Raw genomic sequence first — 23,486 nt, 5'->3', positions numbered from 1 at the left:
CATTCTATCTATCATATAGTGCCTTTCACATCTATCTATCTATCTGAAATGTACCCATTATTTTATAACACTGCTTTTATGAATCTCATACCAAATGGCATATAACAGAGACATACGCATTGCATGTGCACTGTAAACATTAATGCTGAGGTCTACGTTCATTGCTTAAATTTCATTCCATCTTAGACAGGTAGCACAACTATTAGTATATACAGTCAATGGAGTTTAAACCATTAGAACATCCTTGGGATTAAGTGAAACTGAAGAGTCATATCATGAATGTGTGGTCAAAACTATAAGTCTGAGAGAACAGTGTAATATGTGGACCAAAATCACTAAGGAATATTTCAAGCTGTTGTTGAGTTCAGGGTGTTTGGAGGACATACCTGGTACTGGGTAGATGGATCTAAAAGTATCCAATGAATGTGTGTGTGTGGGTTTTTTTTTTTATTATTATTGTTTGTATTGCCCCTTCACCTGAATTGTTATAACATTCTACATTTGCGATTTCACATACTTCTGTCTTTTCTTTTTTCTTCGTGCAGGTTAGCATTAACCTCATGGATGCCTTATTTGATAATGAGCTTGGAATGCTGACCACAGATGGACTGGATGTGGATGGGTGCAGGGTCGGCTGGACAAGCTCTGAGCTTCCAGATGATATGTACTCTGCATCTCACTTTGCTCTTATAACTGCATATCATGACATTAAGAATAGACTATCTGGGCTGGAGCATGAAAACTGCAGCCTCAAAAGGAAACTCAAGCTCTATGAGCTCAAGGTGATGTGATTTTTTTAAGAGTAATGGGCTTAAAAGAGTGGATGGTTGGTAATACATGATTATAGAATATTATGAGTAAGGATGAGGAAAGGTTCAGTGAGAGAAGGGGGTCACTAAGTTGAAAGGTGTTAGCAGGTGGCTGCTGGAGGTGGTGTGTGAAATTAAAGAGGCATAAATTAAGCTATTGTGCAAAGTGGAGAGCTCCATTTTATGTACCAGAGAGTGAGATGTGTTTGGGAAAGGGTAATAATTTTTAAACTAATTAATTAATTACATTTATGTAGCACTTTTCTCACCACTGAAAGCGCTTCAAAAGAGGGGAATCACTTCAACCACCACCAATGTGTAACACCCACCTGGATGATGCGATGGCAGCCATTATTGCACCAGTAGGCTCACCACACTTTAGCTGTTTGGTGGTGAACAGGTGAGAGAGATAGACAACTAGAGACAGAGGATGATTAGTGTGCCAGAATGGACAGGGCAGTGATGGACAATTTACCTAAGACATCGGGATAAACCCCACTCTTTTACGAAAGATGTCCAGGGACCTTTAATGACCAAAGAGAGTTAGAACCTGGGTTTTGCGTATCATCTGAGGATGGTTCTTTATTTACAGCACAGTGTCCACATCACTACACTGGAACATTGGGATCCACACACAGACCACAGAGTAAGCACCCCCTGCTGGCCTAACCTCTTCCAGAAGTAATCTAAGCTTTTTCCTAGATGGTCTCCCATCCTAGCACTGGCTGGGCCCAAACAAGCTTAAAGAAAGGGACAAGACAAAGGATGGGTTATGTGGCAATGTGTGAAAAATGCAGAGGAGAATGCGCTTGAGATTATTGTGTTTTTAAACTTCTCTTGTCCTTCAGTCTAAAACTTGGGTATCTTTTGTATATTTTCTATTGCAGTTCCCAATGATCAATGACTTTAGTCAAGACCGAAATTCTATCTTTGAAGCTAAAGAAACCTCACTACTGAAATCTGAAAATAGCAACCTACAGCAACAGATCAATGAACTCAAGCATGAGGTCAGTTGTGGGGGTTGAGGGAAGATCAGTTTCACAACAGACTTCAGAATCCACAAGAGCAGTAATTGTTTTTAAGAAGTTGCCCTATTTATTATGGCAGACTTTAAAATGTTTCTATAACAAATTTTTAGAATCCTAGATGATCAAGACTGAGGTTATGTACAATTAGGCAAATTGACATGGAAAATGGCTTCATAAGCATTTAAGATGAGCTAATAGTAAAAAAAAAAAAAATCATTTTTTTCAGTGTTTGGGGTGACAACTTTGACTTAAGTTAATTATGTATCATATGCATGAAATATGACATTGTTTTCAGAACTCTCTTTCATTTTAGTTGCAAAAAAGCAAAGAACGTGAGGAGCAGCTGGAAGATGTGATCCAGGCCTATGAGAAAATTCATATGGAAAAGAGTAACCTCCAAAGAGATCTGGACAAAATGGTGAGCGTCAGTATATTTGTTATTAAATCAGGCAGTGTTTTTCATTTTTTTTGTTTCACAAACTTGCTACATGCTTTCAATCATTGAAACAGAATTTTGAATTGACTTTAAGCATTTTGTGAAGAATTGGTATATTTTCCTGTGTTGTCACATTGACATAGTAAAGATGTATGTAGTCTTTTAAAAATTTGTGAGATAAGTGTAACAATATGATATTGTATAAAAGACTGGCTTCATAGTGGAAATGACAAGTCAGACACTAATATTTATGGATGTCAGGTTTCACAGCTGATTACATGTACATTTCCTCTTGTTTACATCTTGTATTCTTTTGCTTTTCTTGACTTTTATGCATAGTTCCATTTTCAAGCCATTCTTTCCTCTATCTGGTGGTGATAGTTCTTTTGTTGTTCACCGTGAATTTATTGGTGGGTGATGTGATCATTTTCCTTTTTTGAATAAAAAAGGAGAAAGATAAAAATACTCTCTCAGCTCTTTTGATTAAATCTGGATATCCTGCCTCTTTTTGATATTTTTCTTGCTGTTAAATGCCTTGTATTCCTGTCTTCCTTGTTAGTACATTTGGTATTGGCCAAAACCATAAAAACTCTCTCCCAAGAACACAACCACAAATTACATTACATTTAAATATTTTGTGCAAAGTGTAAAGAAGAAAAAATCCAATTTATAATTTCTTCAGTATTAACCAAAAAACTCTTAAACATAACAAAATCAATTAAAGAGGTAGGAGTACAGAAGTACGAATATGAACAAGAATAATAAACAAACTAATAAGGGGGAGGGAACTAAATAACTAAGAAAATTACAAAACTAAAGATGATCCCTAAATAACCAACCCCAAAATGTAATCCTAAATGCAAAATCTAAAGAAACTGGTAAACCTGAAAAAACTTTACATTTCCCAGGCTGAAAACACTAATTCTAATTCACTAATTTATATAAATTCTTAAATTAGTTTCAAGAACTGGAAAAACCTAAATATTCTTTTATGAATTACCAAGGTTCTATTTGGAGAGAAAAAAGCTGTAGGCAATGCCACACCAATGAGCTGAAGCATTGCATTTTTCTTTGTTTTCCATCAAGTGACTGCAGCTCCATGACCGGCAGCATCTGAGGGTCTTAAACCAAATGGATGCCCCACACCATTAGGCTCTAGACTACATAGAAAGTAATTAGTAGTGAGAAGTGAACATTGCTGCGTTCGCTTCGCTGTGAGTTCCCTAAAATCATGGAAATGTTTACGATATTTGCCGAACTTGGCAAACTGCATTAAAGTCAATGGGGAAGGAATAACTGAACTAGATTTGTCTGGATTATAATGGGGCAGTCGTCTTTAAAGTGTCCCTGACGGCTAGGGAAACGTCTGCCAACTATACTGGACTGATTATTGCGGCCAAAAAGGCGACCTGAACTGTGCAACAGCAGTGCAAACCACTGCACCACCATGCCTCCCTGATATCAAAGAAGAATGTGCATCTCTGACTGCGTTCTATCATAGATTTAGTCAAAACAAAGCGGAAATACTGAAATCATAGTCAAAAGTCAGAAAAAAATATGTAGGCCTTTCAAAGGCAGAAAATTCAAAGTGGCGTGTCATGATTAAATCTGTGGGCTCGCTGTGTTTTTTGAAGTCGCGCTGAAGGCTCTTCAAACTGTCTGTGCTGATGCTTTGCACTTTTTCTTCTATAAAAAAGATAGAAATGTGTTGTAAATAGGAATAAACCTTTCATTATTGTTGTTACTTCATAGTCTTCTGTGTTTGGGGGGGGGGGGGGGTCAGTTTCCTTCAAGGCTTGTTTTTTATCTGCATATGGCTCATTATTATTCATGCATAGGGCACACACCTCCTTCTCTTATACTGACATGGCACTCTAAGATTGATCTGCACATTGGCAAAAAACCTTGAACAGACGTTCTGATTGCTGCTCTTTTTCCGGTTTCCTGTGGTGACGATCTGCACCACCACCACGTGATCAAAGCACCATGCAGTCCCTACATTGATGGATTGAAGGCCAGAGGTCCACATGACCATCATTGTCTAATTCTTCCATGTGATGCCTGAAAACCATGAGGACTGATTTAGATAATTTATGATAGGTAGAATGCCTAGTGGGTGCTGGGCAGTCTCGTGGCCTCAGATCCCCTGCAGATTTTGTTTTTTTCTCCAGCCTTCTGGAGTTTTTTTTTTGTGTGTCCTTCCCGACCATTGGAGCTTACTTTATTCTGTGTTAATTAGTATTGCCTAATTTTATTTTTATATTTTTTGTATTTTGTAAAGCACTATGAGCTACATCATTTGTATGAAAACATGCTATATAAATGAATGTTGTTTTTGTAATGACTCATAGCATTCCATTTATCAGCTTGAGTTAAGGTTTTAGCATCTTGGTTCTGATAAATTGTACTGTATTTACTTAATGGCTTTTAACATTTCTCAGTCAGACAGTTTTACTGTCTAGTATGTGATAATATCTGGCCGGTTTAAAACCATCTTCACAGTTGCCCACAAACCCTCTTGACGGCTGGCAATTCAAAGACAACAGCTGGAACTTTAAAAGTAGGTGCACATACTCTATGCAGTGGTCTAGCCAAGTACTTTGGATACTCGCCATTGACACAATTAAGATTCTAGTGTCATAATTGTTTATTGTAATACATTACAGCTTCACAAGAGATAACTCGTTCCCAACTTAATTTCTTTGTGTTGCAAGTTCAGAAAAATAAAAGTAAATGATTTGTGTATGCTCGAGAGCACAGTAATTTGCTCATGTGGATGGAATTTGAAGTTGTTTTTAATTTGTAGCATCTCAGGGTTATGGATGCTGTCGAGTTGAGTAGAATGAGGGAAACAGGAATGAAATAAAGATGGTAAGGAAACAAAGTTTTCACATTCACATTTCACATACATATAATGTAATGGCTGTAGAGTCATTGTTTCAATGTTTCCTCATTGGCCAGGTATTCATGTAACTCAGGTTGTGATGCTATCTTGTGAGTTTAGAGGCAAAACGCTATAATTGTACATTTCAACCGTAATGTAGAGTCACGGGTATGCACAGTTATTGGGACTGATGAAACCGCATACTGTATTGATAACAACAAATTAGAAAAAATAAATTTGTGGTGCTTGTTGGGCTTTTCAAGAAAAAGGGATGTGTTTGTCAGTACAACAACTAACATTTGAAAAAAGCACATACACCACATTTTGGAAGAGTATTGGAGTGACTGAGATGGAGTCTTCTATTGTGTGTACATTCAAGGGCAACATAATTTATTAAGCTCAGTGCTGTTATTGGAATAATTCTGGATAAACAATAGCAATAGCAAACATAATCATTTGTTAGAGATACCTTGAACATAAAATACCAATGATCGATTTTTATAGAAATTCTTAAATATTGGCTTAAACTGCTTTTTAGAAGAGATTTGGAAAATAAAATATCAGTAGTTTGTGATATGTGAAAAGTGAATTGATTTGACTTGTCAATTAAATGTTACTTTTCAGCAAGAGTCATTACCCAGCTAATGCTTTCTGAATGTTCAAATGCAACATAAATCTCAACAGCAAATGTCATAAACATGACAATGTGCTTTTTTGAAAAACCTTTTTGTTATAAAGGCCACTTTAAAAGTTTTTTTTTATCAAACAATCCTCAGAAGTCTCTATATTTAATAGTTCATAGTTCTTAATAATCTTAACAGTGGCACTAAGACCCATGCTTATGTTTACCACTCCTCCAGGCAACAATGAAATTAAGGCACTTTATGCTTCATAATTTAAAAAAAAGCTAATACTATGCAGATGTTTCCTAATTTCTGCAAGTTTCTCATATCGTACTGCACTCTAGGCTTAAATATCACAAAATAGGAAGTTCCTATGACATTGTGGTAATTGAAAAATTAACAACCGGAATTTATCAAAGCCTTTTCCATATATTTGAAGCACCTTCTCCATTTCAGTGTAGCATGCAGAGCCAGGAAAAATAACCCTAAGGAGTAAAGGAAACTTTTGGGCTTAACCCATATAACCTGCTTGCCAGACTCCAGTACTTTCACCAATGCCATTTCTACAGACTTGAATATGGGCAGCAAGTACAAAATGAAAGTGCTCTCATGCAGACCTTAACTGGGGGGCAATCGACACTCATAGCAGTGTGTCAGCTCCCTGTGTCAGACCAGAAGATCAGAAAATGCATACATTTTATTAACCCTTTGACTGCTAATTAGGAGCCCATATACAAAATGCACATCTTTTAAAAAAATTTCAGTGGTATGAGCTAAAGTACAGATTTCTGTCCCAAACTAAAAATGATTAAAATAAATTGTATTGTGTGCTAATGATGCATCATTTATTTTGTTATTTATTTTATTTAAGTACTGTATGCTTATTTTTCCCATGCCTAATCTTTCATTAGAATCATATCCTGGTTAGTGCAGAGGAACAAAGTGCTAGTGCTTTCATTACTTCTCATCTAAATTACTGCATTACACTCTTCATTTGTTTTCTGGCTCAAAGTAAAGTAAGCAAGTTCAAAATACTACTTTCACCATTCTGGCATGGACCAAATGCCATTCAGACGTCTCACCTCATCTGTCTCAGCTATACTGGATACCTGTCAACTTTACTTGCATCTTACCCATTTCCCAGAGAAATAAGATCCACTGATGGTGGATTCCTCATAACTCCAAAGACAATTTTTTCAACTATCAGTAAGAGCTAGTTTAACTCTGTTGCTCTCTGGGCTTCCTCTGTAAGTCTATTCAAGTAGTTCTTTTGATGGACTCAAAGGATTTCTCTCTTAATTTCAAATCTTCCTGACTACAGTGATACTTATATTTCATTATTCTTTAACAGCTGTACGAATCTTATTTCTGTAATACCATCTATCAAGCTCTTCATCTACTCCACTGCGTTATTCTGCTATTCCTTACAATGGCCTTTTCTCACAATCAATCTCTAATCATAGCCTGCAATTAAAATCTGTTCTTTTTACTGCTTTATTAAAATGAAATACATAGCCAGGTCCAAGCTGACCTAACCACATTGAGCACTAATAAACCAGTACCTTGCCCTAAATTCAGCTCATGAAAGAAAAAAATATTGCTTTATCAAAAGCAAAAACAATAAAACAAACAATTGTGTTGCCGCATTTTTGTAAGCTTCAGGTCTTGTATACTACAGTATAGTGACACACTGTTGAGAAAGCCAAGCTAAAACAAAATCTTGTGTATATTATTGTTACCAGAAGGCATTCACTTTAGTGCTGTAAGGGGTGAAATTACCAAAGCCCTTTTTATAGATCCTATGAAGAACCACTTTTTTAGCATAAAGATCATAAATATTTCTTTTTTTCTTCTTCAAAACCGAAAATCTTATGTGTATACTTGTTATTGTGAAGTGCCTTCATTTGAATGCACTTTGCATAACATTGGGGGGAAGGTATTTGCTGTGAATATATATTCATATGTACATGGAAAACAATGCTTCTGAAATAAGACTGTTTGCATATATGGGAAAAAAGAGAAAATGAAATTTTGTTTATAATAAAGCTTGCAATAACACTTATTTCATCCCACAGACTACACTGGCTGAGAAACATGTGGAGCGAATTCGGAGTCTGGAGCAGATGGTAAGACAAAGAGACAGCACTCTGCAGGGACTCAATGCAAAGCTGCGCAGTAAAGAAGTTCAGTACCTTCAGTTACATGCCAGCCCTGATATTTCACAATGTAAGTCTATACTTCAATGAATGCTTGACATTTTATATATATACCAGTAATGGCGAACTGCACGATAACATGCAGTGAATACACTTGACTTTCTTTCTCTGTACGTTTACAATTCATTTGCTCAGAGATTGATCCGCTTGCTGCTTTCTGAGCAGCTCTTCTTTTCTCCACTGTAGCAGCCAGCTTCTTCTCTTCTTTCATAGGCATCTTTTCGTGTTAAAAATGATTAAGTCAGTTTTTGTGTTGCAATTACTTAGTACGTTTTCCTTAATTTTTCACTTAAGGTGGCACTTACGTCTTCAATCTGCCTCAAGAATGATTTAAGATATGAAAAAGTAGGGGAAGTGATGGCGAAAGTGGTAAGGATGAGAACGGCGCCCGTACGCATACTTCCCACGGCTGCCTTGCTGCCCGCTACCGACAGTAGATTCTGCAATAAAATAAAAGTAAAAAGAGTAATAATTCCAAAACTCTTTGCTTTTAATATAAAGCTGTAGTGAGGAGTTTCAGTGTAGCATATGTGTACCAAATTTCAGGCTATAGGATATTTGATTTTTGACTTTGGCCTTCCTGACCTTGGAGGTCAATCATCACCCCGAAAGAACATAGTAGACGTCAAGTAGTATATTTGTACCAAATTTCAGGTCAATAAGTCAAACGATTTGCGAACTACAGGTGACTTAAAATCCTGGACAGACAAACGAACAGCCACGGTAGCATATATATATCTATATAGTGACCACAAGGGGCACCACAGGCACAATGTCGCCCAACACAACTCCAGGATCAAATGTTTTTATTTGTACCAAATACTTCTCCAAGTGTCCATAAACCAGGAATGAAACAAGTGAATGTGGCTTTCTCTCCTTCTGCTCCTCCTGTTGAGTGTCTCCCCCTGCTTCCCGACTCTGTCTCCCCAAGGAGATATGGCGGGCTTCTTTTAAACCGGACCTGGGAATGCTTCTGCAGCAGTGGTCATCCAGAGTATTTCTAGGTCATACAGAAACCAGGGCAGTTCTTCACCTGAAGCACCTCAGAGAGCACCCAAGGACCCCGAGAGGACTGCTCTTCTACACTCCAACTCCCATTCAACCCTGTGTGAGTCCTAACTGGAACCAGCCTGGATGTTTACCCAGTCCATCTATTACCTTTTTACCCCGACTGTGATAAATATCGCTACCCATCCCAGCTGAGTTGGAGCTTCTTCCATGCTGTTCTTCCATAATGGCCTGCTAACCGGGCTTAACCTTTCAAACACATCCCCTTTCTGCTGTAGATATCGATGTGACCTGCCTTTTGTTTTCTGAAATTGATGACCAGATCCTAGGTTTTACTGATATTAAAAGTGAGATTGTTGTCCTGGCACCACTGAGTCAGCAGGTTGATCTCTTCTCTATTAGCTATTTCATCATTGCAGATAGTCAGGCATATGATGGAGGTGTCATCAGTAAATTTAATGATGGATTTGGAACCGTGTCTGATCACACAGTCATGGGTGAACAAGGAGTACAAACTTGCAGTTCATAGAGTTGATGTCTGATGTGCCCAATTTTGATAGGGTAGGCAGCAACTGGCTGTGGCCCTGGTTCATAGTGGTTGGGTCCATCTGAGATTTACAGTATTAATAAGGAAGTAGTAACACCTGGGCGGAAGCAGTGACTGCAGATGTTCATTGATCACAAACCCTTAATTGGCTAAAGTAAGCAAGTAAAACTGGGCTCCTTGTAGTTACAGTAGCTGGTTTCTTTAAGCAATATCCAATTTCTTTTTAGTATTTAAAATTACAATGGTTCATTCAGTCTTTTCTATTTTAATTTAGTCATTTGTTTCTGTATAAAAATAATTCTGTTCGAAATTCAATATTTTGTTCTAACCAAATTCACATTTTCACACGTGACTTATTGTCAACAATGAAGACTCAATGTAGTTAAGTTAATTAAAAATTACAGTAGGGTATCCAAATCTGTAAAAAAAAAAAAAACAGGTTCTATAAATTTTTATTGTATAATGTCAGATATCTGAGAGTTTAGAAGTTTAGTTTATGAAAATAAAGTAAAGCAAATAATCCTACATGAATCATTGCTCTTAATAGACTGACTCATATATCCCCAGACATTGTGTCTCTCTCAAGACAAACGTTTCTCTCCAGTAAACCAGAGATCTTGTTAATTTCAGATTTGTTAATAAAACCAGTAAGGAGGCAGGGTTTCCTGCTTTAGAGATATACATATCATAATGTTACAAAGTTTGTTGTGAATGTATCTGGGAATGTTATTAAGGACCACTGCCTCATCTTAACATACTACTAGACCACATGAGGGCAGTATACATCTAAGAAACATTGATTTTGGCTATATCCTGCTTTTCATTGCACCAAGAGATCAGTTTTTCTGCTACACTCAGATCTTAAACAATCATGTGTAACTAACAAGGTTTTTTGCATTTCTTATTGACATAAATGTTCATCTTTATTTCTTGGGTTTTATTTTGATAACAGATACTAAATGATTTTGTGAATTCTACTCTAAATGGACCTTACATTTATTAATTTCTTCTGCAGTGCTGGATTGTCCAGCTTTAACACTACAGAGTTCACGCAGCCTGGACACACTTACTGACCTCAAACTGCAACGCTTAGAAGCAGAGCTTGAGGGAGCACGTTGTGAAGTTCAGGGAGCATGCCAACGTGAAGAAGAGCTGAAAGGAGAATGTAATAGACTTCGGGAAGAGCTGCGACTCCTCCAAGAAGAGCAAAGACAGCAGGTAAAAGGTGTCAGAAATAATAAGGGGGCCCTTTATAAATGTAATTTGGTAGGTGAAGGCAGAGATAAACAGTGTAGGACAGTCTAACAAAATGGGGGGCAGAGAGCATCATTAAGAAGGACTACTTGCCCTTCAAAATAAAATCACAATCCCACTCTTAGCCAAAAATTCTATAAATGCTACCAAATAATGAACATATCTGTAATTGTAACCGACTTGTTTTACCTGTATTCTGTAGAAGCTGGCAGTGCCCTGTGATCGGTGTGATGTGGAGTGGATTAAAAAAGTTGGAGATGAACAGTAAGTACAGACTTACAATATAGTGCAGAATTTCACTTTACTAGAAAAGAGATGCACAACAATAAGAATATTAGATGCACCATGAATTTATCAGTAATGGATATGCTTCCCCACTACACTGCATCCCAAAAACAGGACCAGACAGAAGCTACAGGAGTTACTGTGGCTGCACATTGTCCATTCAGCAGATATCAAGTATTATTCATGGTAGCCTGTTCCAAACAGTGTATTGCTCTGCGATGAAATCCCTAAATGGCAGTCTGGTTTATAGTTTGTACATTCCACAAATCTACAAAAAATATGTTGTAAAATATTAAGAAAGAGGAACTGTTTTTAAAATACATAAATTATCTTTTTCTAGCTGTTTACAAATCTAATATTGGTAATAATAGTTAACTTCATCATGTATCTGTTTCAGCAGCCTAAATGTTGTGGAGACATGCCAGTTGTGCGTTGGATGTACAATATATAGGCCAGCCAAAAGTTCTTTTTTGTATCAGTAATGTTCTGAATTTCTTAATATTAATGTCTTGTCACACCAAAGCCTTAAACAAAGTCTTAAATAATGGAATCAAGTTGTTTGTTTCACTTAAAACAAAAAAATTTTTTTTTTAAATGCTTTATTGTCAAATATACTTTTTCGTAAGTATTATTGTAACATTTTATATGTTGTTGTGGTTTTTTATAATATGTCTTGTTTGGTATATGATATGGCAGCAATTATTTTTATTTCAATTCAATTTGACCTTGAAGGAAAAGTGTGAAAAAATCCAAATGTACTGTTTAGACATGAAAATATAATGATGATATACGTGATTCAGATCAATATCTAATAGACATTTGAAGTTAAATATAGAACAGTGCAAATTTAGAAAAAAAGAATTATAATTAATACACCATTACCTAGTCAAAACTGAAAATAAGGCAAGTGTGCTGCAAATTAATTTGAATTTAAACAAATATAAAAACATATGCAGTATGCATGAAGAAAAACTCTGTACTGAACACTGGGAATAGGTTATGTTAAAATGGCACATTATAGTTTTTGTAAAGCTGTATTAACATGTGAGATAAGTTGATAGGACAGCACAGAAGCACAGTGGTGGCGCTGCTGTCTTGCAGTAAGGAGACCTGGGTTTGCATCCTGGGTGTTGCATGCGTGGAATTTAAATGTTCTGTACAGGTTTGTATGTCCGCACCTTTCTACAGGATCTACTTCTGGCTTATAGAGCCCCATGGTTAAGCAGATTAAGCACATTTTGTGCATCTGCTTTTGCTTTTTGACTGAGTGGAAGGGAATGCATGCACACAAGGTTTCATGTGAAAGTAACTTATATGTTGTGAGCTTAGGCTGCACAGTGATTAGTATAGCTGCTGCATAACCGCTGCACAAAGTCTTGAAGTCAAAGACTGCCTGGGCCCTGTTTGATCACATGGATTTCCTCCCAAGGAGGGTGCAAATATGACTGTGTAAATGAGTAAGTATGCACCCCGTGTCTAGGGTTGGTTCCTGCATTTCTGTATTCCTGTATAGAATGGATGGATACTTTTTGAGCAAATTAAATTTATCCGCATATAGTAGAATACAAGGGAATTTTTTTAACAAAACTTTTTTTAATGAGAGAGCTACAGAACAACTCAAAAACTGAAGTAGCAGATGCAGAGAAAAATTAGTGTTGCAGTTCTCGTAGTTGTGCAATTTTATAATGTCCAACAGTTAAAAATCACTCCCTAGATTTTATGAAATCATTTTGAGAAAGGCTTGAACTCCAGTTAGACCATATAGTGGATTCCAAGTACTGCAAAAGCACTAATTTGATGCTCATGTGCTTCAACTTTATATTAGTATTGAATGCTTTCACTTTCTGACCTTTGCTGTCACTTTCCATAGTTTAACTTACATTAACATATCAAGTCCATGTGAATGTTATATTCAGGACAATATGCACTATGTTAATTGTAAACTGAAACTATCACATTAATGGCTTTTTGCTTTACAACTCTAGATTCGGTGTGTAATTTTAACTATAGTACATTATTATGCTGAGTAAAGCAGCAATAGGTATTGTACGCATGGTATTAGTAAGAGTTTTTATTGTATATACTCTCGGCAACAGTCTCCTGGGTTTGAATTCTGTGCCTGATATTGTTCATGTGGAGCATGCATGCTCTTCCCTCTTCTTGGGTCTTCCACTGGATACTCTGATTTTCCATTTTTCTCCCTTACTCAGAAACATGCTGGTTAGACTGATTGGTGACTCCAAATTGTCCCTGCATATAAATGTATAAGTAGGCTCTGCGATGGACTGGCATCCATTCCAGGGCTTGTTTCCTGCCTTGTAACATGTGCTGCCATGACAGGATTAGGACACGCCGTAAACCTAAACTGGATTAAGTGGGTCTGGGTCTTTTACCATATTTGTTCACATCATCACTGTCTTTCAGCAAATTTTATTGCTGATGACATCATATTATATTGTTTTTAGAATTATGGTAACATTTTAGTTCAAGTACTTCAAAAATGCATCTATTACACATTTACTATTATGGAACTAGACCTTAACATACATGTCTTTGGTTCTTCATAACACTTACAATGCAGAGATAAATAAACACTTTATTTATGGTATGTGACCTACTAACAAAACCTCACTTTCGAGTGGTCTGAGGTAGCTTAGCTGAGACACATTTCTCTTGACATTACTAATTTAGTATATGACCTGTCAATTCATCATATTAACAAGTAATTTTATCATCGTGTCAATATCTCTTCACAGAGATGAATAACCTGTCTACTGATATTTTATGAAGTCCAAAAGAAGCCTTTGTTAAGGTCTGCTGCATAAGAGTAATAGTAATAGATGTTTTTTTGCAATACTTAAACTGAAGTGTTACTAGTATTATTTAATATACTGTTATCTGAAAAACCATGAACAAACCAAAAGCTTTATTCCTTTAATGCCATTATTATTTTATGTTCTGTCCAAAGAAACACATGGATCCAAATTTTTCTTGGCCAGTTTCCTATGTTTATAAGTATGTTAGCAACAGTCCAATTATTTCATTTTTAGTTCAAACAATATATTATTTATAAGAGTGTGCTAAATTGTTCTAGCTGCAAAAGAGTTTACATGCCGGCTATACACTTTACTGTGTGATGTATTAGGATTTCTAGAAGGAAGCGCTGGCAGTGCTATTTTATTTCCTTCACTTTAGTGGGATCTTCAGGTGTTCTTTATACTATTTTTGTTCTCTCACTGTAAATACAAGTGAAATTTTTCTTAAATGATTTACTAGAATTCCTGAATTCAGAACAAGTGCAAGTCTCATGTTTCTGCTGGTATCTGGAGCGTAAATGTAAAACCAAGCACACAGCATAGTGATAATATTGCTGTAAAAATTGAGGACAAATTTAGAATAAAACCATGTTAACTGGCTACTGTCTAAAACTATTTATTTCAATTTTAATGTTATAGAGGACCAGAGCTGACCTCAGCAGTACTGCATGCAAGGCCAGAGCCAACTCTGGACGAAGAGCCAGTACATCCCAGGGCTTGCTCACACCTTGCCAATATGTAATCACTGATTAGTTTTGCAAACATGTTTTGGGAAGAAAACCTGAAAATTGAGGAAAATTTTGTATGGACAGTGACTGGGGTGAAATATTTTGTCTGTGCAATTATTCTTTTATAACAATGCTGCTGAGACTCAAGTTAAAATCAATTACATTGCGTTTTGGGTGGCTCAGTGTTAGCCTTTCTGCCTTGCAACAGTGAAACTGGAGTTCACATCCCAGGTGCTCCTTGCATGTATTTGCATTAGTTTCCTCCAGGTACTCTGGTTTCCTCTTAACTGGTTTACATTGGTGATGTATATGTGTGGGTGAGTTCACCCTTGGATGGACTGATGCAATCTCTAGGGATTGTTCCTGCCTTGCACCTAAAGCGGGTTTGGAAAATATATTGCATTTTGCCCAAAAAGAAGTGGAGAAAAAAAAACAGGACAAAATATAAACTAAGAATGATTTTTATAATTTCTTTCTGAGGTGTGGTTGCATCTTTTGTTATATAGCACATGTGTTATACATTTCATATTAAGTTTAAATATTACTATTTAATTGAACTAAACTTATAACTGATTCCTTAAAATGAAGTAACAGAATACGATTCTGCTGCAGATTCTACTGCTGTACATTCAGACTGCTTGAATCTAACTTGGAGATGCTTGCTTTTGTTGAGCCTCCTGCTCTTCACATATTCGCATACAGTACATGTTGGCTTCTTATGTGGTCTTGCAGCATTTTGTCACATTTGTGACTGTAAATGTATCACACAGATGCATGAACCATTTATTTTTAATGTTTTCTTGCTCAACATTTTATTCATTATACAAATACTATATAAAAATAAACCTTGATTAGCTTGCAGGTCGACTCTGTAGTAAATTCACATTCAATTCACTATGAGTTTCTACTTTCTGTCTGTTGCTGCTTAGCATAGTTTAATGCTTTTCTGTGACTGTGAATGGATAAAGAGGATATATAAAATGTGTGGACTGAAGATAGCAAACGGTCAGGTATTAAAGAAAATATATGGCTGTCCCCTAGAGACTGGTTAAGAAATAAATGCATATTATCAGGAAGTGACTGAAGGGTGCTGTTTTTGGCTGGGGCCAGTAACTTTTAAACAGAAACACAATCTATTTCTTGTAGAGCATTACATTTCAGGGTGAGAAAAAAAAAACTCATGAATGTCTTGATGTGAGCAATACAGCTGTTTCAGAACAGCTTTACTTATGTTCAAATCGAAAAGCAAGATACAGGAAAAGATATTTCAGCCCACTGTTAATCTCTATTCACATAACTTCTGCAAAATATCATTAACCTGAGATTTTAATACCATCAGCTATACTACTTGTAATGTCTTGGTTAGTCTATTAAGTTCTCTTACTTCCAAACATTATGTGACAGTGCCTAGAGTGTTCAAATCTTTCTTGTAAACAACTATGCCAAGTTTGAGATCCCCAACACCACTGTGTAAATTTTATGTAAAATATTTACCCCTGTATTTAACAGTTTACATTTAATTACTTTAAACTCAATCTGCCAGAAGTCTGAATCCTTTTCATGGCTATCTGTTATGATTCAATAGACTATATGGTATCCAGCAGTTTCTAGTTTAATATCCTCTGAAAACTGAACCTGCTTGCTAGTTACATTTTTATTTTGATTGTTTATATGAAATTAAAAAGAAAATCTGCATCAAAGCTAGTCCCTGAATAATAACACTTTAATTGTCACCTAATTCATTAAAATTCCTAGAACCATAACATGTTGTTTACTGTGCATAAACTCGTTATCCGTCTGTCTTCCATTGCATCTTGAGTCTGTTACTTATAGTTTTGACTGCTGGCTTCTCATGAGGAACTTTTTAAAATCTTTTAAATTTAAGATGAATAAAAAAGTATGTGCTCCAAAAATTAAATGCTTTTCATGATTTCCCCCTAAAACTATAACCCCCTTCCAGGTCTAAAGTGACTGTTTGATAATACGTCCTTACCTGATATGTATTGCTCTACTTTGTCTTTAGTAATTGTTTCCATCAGCTTTATCATGATACAAGCTAAGCTAAGTAGCCCATTGTTCAGAATTAGCTTGATTGTTTTATTTTTTCAGTAATGGCACTGTGTTTACTAATTTCCAATTTTTATGATTTCACTCACCATTCATTTCTTTTCTTTTACAGATGAAAATATTAAAATAATTACTGAATATCTGCAATTTCATTTTCTGTATGTTTTACTTAATTCCTATAGCACTATGTTCCGACTACTAAATACTGAAGAAAACTTCTAAAAAACGTACATTTTTTCATGAGGGCGATAATTAGGGTGTTTAGGTTGAATGACGTAAGATTTACTATAAGACACTGTGTTTATTTGACACAGTATATTTCAGATTCAAATGTTCTTTATTTGTGTTTCATATTTAAGGTAATCCAGTCCATAAAGAGCTGATACACATTTGGAGCACCTTGTAAACAAGATGTGTAAGCAGTTCAATGCTGATTGTTGTTTTTGAGCTTTATAGCATGTGATTACCTTTGTTTGGATAGGTGTATATTAACCACTTTTTAATATTGACAAGGCAAAAAATGGGGCAAACAAATAGAGGCTGAAAATGAATAGCAGACTCAATGTTTAAAGTCAAAAGTGAGGAAATGAAGGAATACTAAAGATGTTCATGTGTGGCTTCTGTAAAAGACTAATTTCCCACTTGTGCACAAATAAAGTTCTATATATTTATCTTGAATTATGTCTTGTCAAGAGTCAATGATGGGAATTTTCAGCCTGATTACTACCCGTTTGCAATGTTGGTCATTTGAAGTACATTGCCACACCAAATTCATTTCTATAATATTTTAAGTGATGATGTAAAGCACCAAATTAATTTGCTTCCTTTGAGGGCTGTGTCAAAACCATACCAAATACTTAATAATAATGAATCCACAAATCACTGTCAGGTTCTTGGATGCATGTAATAACAATATTGTAGGATCTCATTAATACAGTATAGATGCCTGGAGATTGACAGGGAGTAGGCTCATATGATAATCCTCTTTTATTTTTAGTGGACAATCAGCCAGCATTGAAGAAAAAATAGGAGCGCATTCTTTAAGAAACCTGTCTTTGTTGTCTGCCTCAGCAGCAGTTCTCCTTGATCTTGATTAGTATAATCATGCTTAGTGGGTGGGTGGGTGTTTAAAGAAGAAGTGCTTTAATCATTTAAACACACTTTTTTTCTAAGTTTATTGATAGCTACATATATGATCTTTTATATTTCCATGGAAATTGTATTGAGTGCTCAAGGTTGAGCTGCACATTGCTTTACACATGCACAGGCATGCTCTTGTATTGAGCCCCTTGCTCCTCAAGTCATCCTCATGCCAGACTTCAACCCAGTAATTTGAAATTCTAAATGTTTCTACATAGGAGAAAAAAATGTGGAAAGAAATGTTTCTTTAAAATAGTCTAAAAGGTTTCTATGGGGGAACAGTGTAAACAGAAGGAAGGCCTGTTACAAAATGGGTACGGTGATGTCATCACTGCAACACCAAAGAACACTTTATCTTAGCAGATTGCTTGATTACTTTTCCATTCAGTAGTAAATTGGAGAATTACAATATCTTGGGTATGAGTCAAAACTGTGATGATCTGTGCTAGGTATAGTTCCATCACATTACAATACATATCATATTTTGTGTGCTTGTATTTCTTTAAGAATACTGCCTCTTAATCTTTCGGCATGGTAAAAAAAAGAACTTAACCATTCCGTAATTTATATTCAAGCATGTCATAAGGGAAATTAATCTTTTGATTAGTTGGTTGGCAAGGAAATATTTGAAAAAGCCACTCTCTTAAAATGCAATGTTATAGGATGTGTTGCAAAGAGCAAATGGTGAGAAAATAGGTGTGAAAAAGCTCATGCAACAGGTCAATAAAAACTAGCTCCTTAGCTGCTTTATCTGTGAATGCTCAGGAATTCTCATAGAAGAAGGTGAACTTACACTAGCAGCAGCTTCTGAACACAATTTTTCTGTAAAATCTGCAAAAACAAGTAAGTGCCAGAACATGTACACTCCCAACAGGACACTGATCTTAGTTTGACATGTTTAACTGTGTATATTTTCTGTCCAGTTCATTCAGTGGTGCATCTAAAGTAAATATGAAATATTAGTTTTACCTCTATATTAGTTTTAAAGTTTTATTTAGTCTCGATTGTTGCAAACTATCACCAGACCAATTTGTAGTGTATTTGAGTGAATATTTGCCTATTTATAATCTAGGTGGTTTGTCACCTTTCTTACAACTGGTTATGCTTTTTTGCTTGAGGTGTTATATATAAATACCAGACTATATGTGCTTTTCAGCAATGGCAAAGAATGTGTAATGTACAGGATGAAGGCTGTTACTTAAGCAAAATACAAACAAAAAATAAAATGATCGAGTTCAGTGCCTCTGTGAGACTAAACTAAAATGTGCCTTTATTCCGAGTTTTCTAACTTTCTTTAACTTACGTTAATTTTGAATAGTCCTTTGAAATAAGTCAATATTTAGTATTGCTGAGCTATGTTCTCATTTTTAAAATTGTGTTTTCACTTTAAAATTTATGGGACTTTTTTCATTTTGTTATAAGCATTCACCGTATACTCTCAAAATCATTTACAACTGTTTTAATTTTTGCTTTTTTAAAATATCTATTACCATGTGTGAAATTGTATGCACATAGTTAAAGCAGGATTCTGCAGTCTGTTCCTTAAAGCCTATTTCTTGTTATTCGTAAAGAGTGCATATTTTGCATATTTAAATCATAACAATGACAGTATGATTGAGAAGGAAGAGGTGTGGATTGAGTGAAAATGTGCCATTGTTATTTGTCCAGTTAACAGTCAATAAATAATTTGAAAAAATTATTATGGAAAACCTCTATGTTGTATTAATATTCATAAACTGTAATTAAGAAATGCTATTTTAGTAACTATATTTTTTTACCATTTCAAAGAATTTCAGTACTGTGGTTAGAATAACTGCTTTATGGCTTCAGAGTCCTACTTGTGACTACCTGGATTTTTCTAGGTACAGGATACTCCAGTGTTCTTTCCATATACCAAATATACACTTTAGATTGATGGACAACCTTAAATTAGCCGTGTCTGACTCCTGGGCATATGTACGACTGTTACCTATAATGGATTAGCACCCTCCACAATGCTGAATCTTGCTGTGGCACTTTACTGGATAAGCAGATTATACAATAGATGAATGGAAACTGACTTTAAAGCATATGTAGGTTCTGTTATAATAATAATAATAATGCATTTTATTTATAGGGCACTTTACATTAGTAGTAAATCTCAAAGTGCTACATAAAAAAGTTTAAACAAAGGCAAAGCAAGATAAAAACAGAGATAAAACAACAATAATTATAGCATTCTTGTTAATAAGCTTTCCTGAATAGAAAAGTCTTTAGCTGTTTTTTAAAACAGCCCACAATTTGCTGTGTTCTCAGGCTGTCTGGTAGGGCATTCCAGAGCCGTGGAGCAGCGGCTGCAAAGGCTTGGTCATCCATTGTACGAAATTTGGTCACGGGGGGGCAAAGGCGGCAGGTGTTTGCAAAATGGAGGTTTCTTGTAGTGGATTGTAGTATAAGGAGTTCCTTAAGATATTGTGGAGCATTTCCATGGATACACTGGTGAGTAAACAAACAGAGTTTGTGTTCAATATGGAGGTGAATAGGGAGCCAATGAAGTGATCGAAGGATTTGTGAAATGTGTTCATATTTCCTCACCCTCATCAGGATTCTTGCAGCACTATTTTGAATTTGTTGGAGCTTTTGAAGGCTCTTGCCGGGGATCCCGATCAGGAATGCATTACAATAATCCAACCTGGATGAGACAAAGGCATGAACCAGCTTTTCAGCATCACAGAGGGAGAGGTAGGGACGGAGTTTGGCTATGTTTCAGAGATGAAGGAATGCAATTTTACAAAGGTGATGGACACGTGTATCAAATGACAGATGGGAGTCTACCTTGACACCCATATTTGTAACAGAAGGGGAGAGGATAATGGTACGGTCAGAAAAGGAAATACAATTTACAGAGGAATGATGTTGATAAGGGGTGCCAATTAAAAGAGCTTCAGTTTTAGTGCTGTTCAGCTTGAAATTCTTGGACATCCAGGCCTCAATCTCATCCAAGCAAGAGGAAAGAGTTGATGGAGGTGTAAGAGAAGACAAATCTAGTCTCACATTGAGCTGCGTATCATCGGCATAGCAATGGAATGAAACTCTATGCTTGTGGATGATGTGACCCAGGGTTGGCATATATATATTATAAAGGGTCTGCCCAAGGACTGATCCTTCTGGGACCCCACAGGTGACAGTGTGGGTACGAGATTTAGCATCCCCCAAGGCAACATACTCAGTCCTATCTGTAAGATAGGACTTGAACCACTCCAAAGCAATGGCAGAAAGTCCAATTATATAGTGAAGACGATAAAGGAGAACATTATCTACCGTATCAAATGTGGCTGTGAGGTCCAGGAAGATAAGGAGTGATGGAGAGCCCTGGTCAGCAGCCATCAGGAGGTCATTGGTGACTCTGACCAGGGCTGTCTCTGTACTATGAGAAGTTCGGAAACCAGATTGAAATTTTTCAAACAGATTGAATTTTTTGTGGGGATCCTGAAGCTGGACCAAAACAACCTTTTCAACCAGATTGAAATTTTTTAAACAGATTGAATTTTTTGTGGGGATCCTGAAGCTGGACCAAAACAACCTTTTCAACAAATACCTGTATAATGTACCTAGTTTTTTTTAAATTTACAATTAGTTTTACTATGTTGTAGAAAATATTGGATTGGAAATGACATCTGTGCTTTTATTTCCACATTGTTCTGAAAATTTTAAGGCTATATAATCATTGACTTCTTTCATAAGTAATTGCTCCTCAAAAATACTGAAGAAGTCAGCACAAGCAAGCAGGCATGTATTTGTTTTTAAAGTGCTCTTGTAGATTCCAGAATCAGTTTGTGAATGCTGGCTGTAACATTGATGCAACTGGAGCTTCACCCATGTAGGCATGTGGTGATACTTTTTAAGTGTGAAGAATTATTTTTTTAAACATTGCTGTGTAAGGCAGAATTTCCTCATTAGTATCTGTGAAGCAGGTGAGAACTGTTACGCTGTTTTAATAACAAATTCTACTGTAAATTCACCAAATGCAACTTATTTTAATCCAGCAAAATCTCATGACTTTATGAGACATAGAACACCAGTGTGTTTCATTCTGATATGGTCTGTCACAGTGAATTCCATTATTAATCATCTGATACATTGTCAGAGTAACACACTAAATAGGACTCTAATTCCCAGTTCCTGTAACTGAGCCATACTGACCTGGATTGTATTGTCCAGATGTAGATACACGCAGATCAGTATAATGTGCAGCAGCTTGTTTTGTCTTTATTGTGTGGACATGCAAAGAAACTTTGAATTTAATTCCAGCTCTGAATTGATAATGCTGGAGATAGACAGATTGGCTAAAATGAGATTTGTCTTTATATACAGTAAGCATGCCACCAAGTGCTTGAATAGCTTTGCTTTGCATTGTGTAACTTCTCAATTGTCTATGATTTTTATTTTTGTCCTGCACAAACTTATTCCAGAAAGATTTGTGAAGTTGTATGATGTTTACAGCTTTCAGAAACACAGAAGCGATGTCCGTTGTCACTAGTGGACATTATTCCTAATAGCTACAGATCCTAGCATGGATTGATTATTATCCCTAGCTCTTTTTATTATTATGTGTGCTATGCATCATTGGTCATGGCTGCCATGACTCAGTAACTATTTTGACTCTGTTCATTTGTACTCTCATGCACATTTGTGCAGCGTTCTCTAATTAATATTTAATAGTTTTCACCAGCTGCTGTGCTCACCAGACCCACCACTTGTTCCAGCAAGGTGTTAATTCTGTCAGAGTGTAAATAACTCTCACTTATTTTTCTTTGAATCTACATACACATATTACCACTTCTGCCTCATAGATCCAATCTGATGGGTTCATATTGCATTCCACTTTGGATTTCCATGTTCTCCCTGTGTCTTTGTTGTTTTCTCCCACATCCAAGCATATTATTTTGATTAGAATTTCTAATTTGAACCCATGAATGTCAGCATAAACAGGCTTTAGATGGTCTGGCATCCCATTCAGGGTTTGTTCCTGCTTTGCATCCGGGCTGCCAGGATAGACAACAGCCCCAATGACCCTGAAGTAGAGTTTGACAATATTATGTATACCGATATATATGCTAAATAAATTTGTAGCAAAGGCAACGCAGACATGTATCAAGAAAAACTCCTAACACACCAAAAATATTTTAGTGACATTAGATCACCCAGCCCAAGATAAATCTGAACAATCTGGGAGGCTGTTTATTAGTTTTGCTCACTATCTACAAGCACTCACCAAAAATGAGAACATACTCTTCTTATTAGATTTTAAATACTATTTCACTGAATTTTGGTAAAAGGTACTCTTGAAGGTATGTAGAAGCAACTCAAAGACATGCTCACATATCAACTGATAAACTTATTGCACATTCAATATATGTGTAAGGAGGCTGTCAAAAAGATGTTTTGGCAAAAAACAACTATGCCCACCCAACAAACAGGAAATAGATGATACTTAAAATAGAAACTCACACATCTTGCATCATTAATTAAAACCTAAGAAGTATTGGAAGCTGCAAACACATTTTTAGTATTCTCATATGGAACTTTGGTGATCTGATTAGCAGGAATTTGTTCTGAGCCAAATGATTGATCAATGTTTCCTGAATAGGACAGATACAATAGTT

The 23,486-nt window shown here is 36.0% G+C and overlaps 1 protein-coding gene across 1 annotated transcript in view; it reads left to right on the top strand.

Annotated features, from left to right (window-relative positions):
• tbkbp1 (TBK1 binding protein 1) overlaps positions 1-23,486 on the top strand; it is a 90,313-nt gene that overhangs the window by 33,177 nt on the left and 33,650 nt on the right. The window contains exons 2-7 of the mRNA XM_028818707.2: positions 546-782; positions 1,697-1,816; positions 2,151-2,255; positions 7,856-8,006; positions 10,567-10,769; positions 11,008-11,069. Coding sequence (XP_028674540.1) covers positions 546-782; positions 1,697-1,816; positions 2,151-2,255; positions 7,856-8,006; positions 10,567-10,769; positions 11,008-11,069 — 878 coding nt within the window. The remainder of the gene's footprint in view (positions 1-545; positions 783-1,696; positions 1,817-2,150; positions 2,256-7,855; positions 8,007-10,566; positions 10,770-11,007; positions 11,070-23,486) is intronic.

The sequence above is a fragment of the Erpetoichthys calabaricus genome, chromosome 14 (genome assembly GCF_900747795.2).
Source record: "Erpetoichthys calabaricus chromosome 14, fErpCal1.3, whole genome shotgun sequence".
Taxonomy (NCBI): Eukaryota; Metazoa; Chordata; class Cladistia; order Polypteriformes; family Polypteridae; genus Erpetoichthys; species Erpetoichthys calabaricus.
Note: the sequence above shows the minus strand (reverse complement) of the source record. Positions and strands in the feature narration are given on the sequence as shown.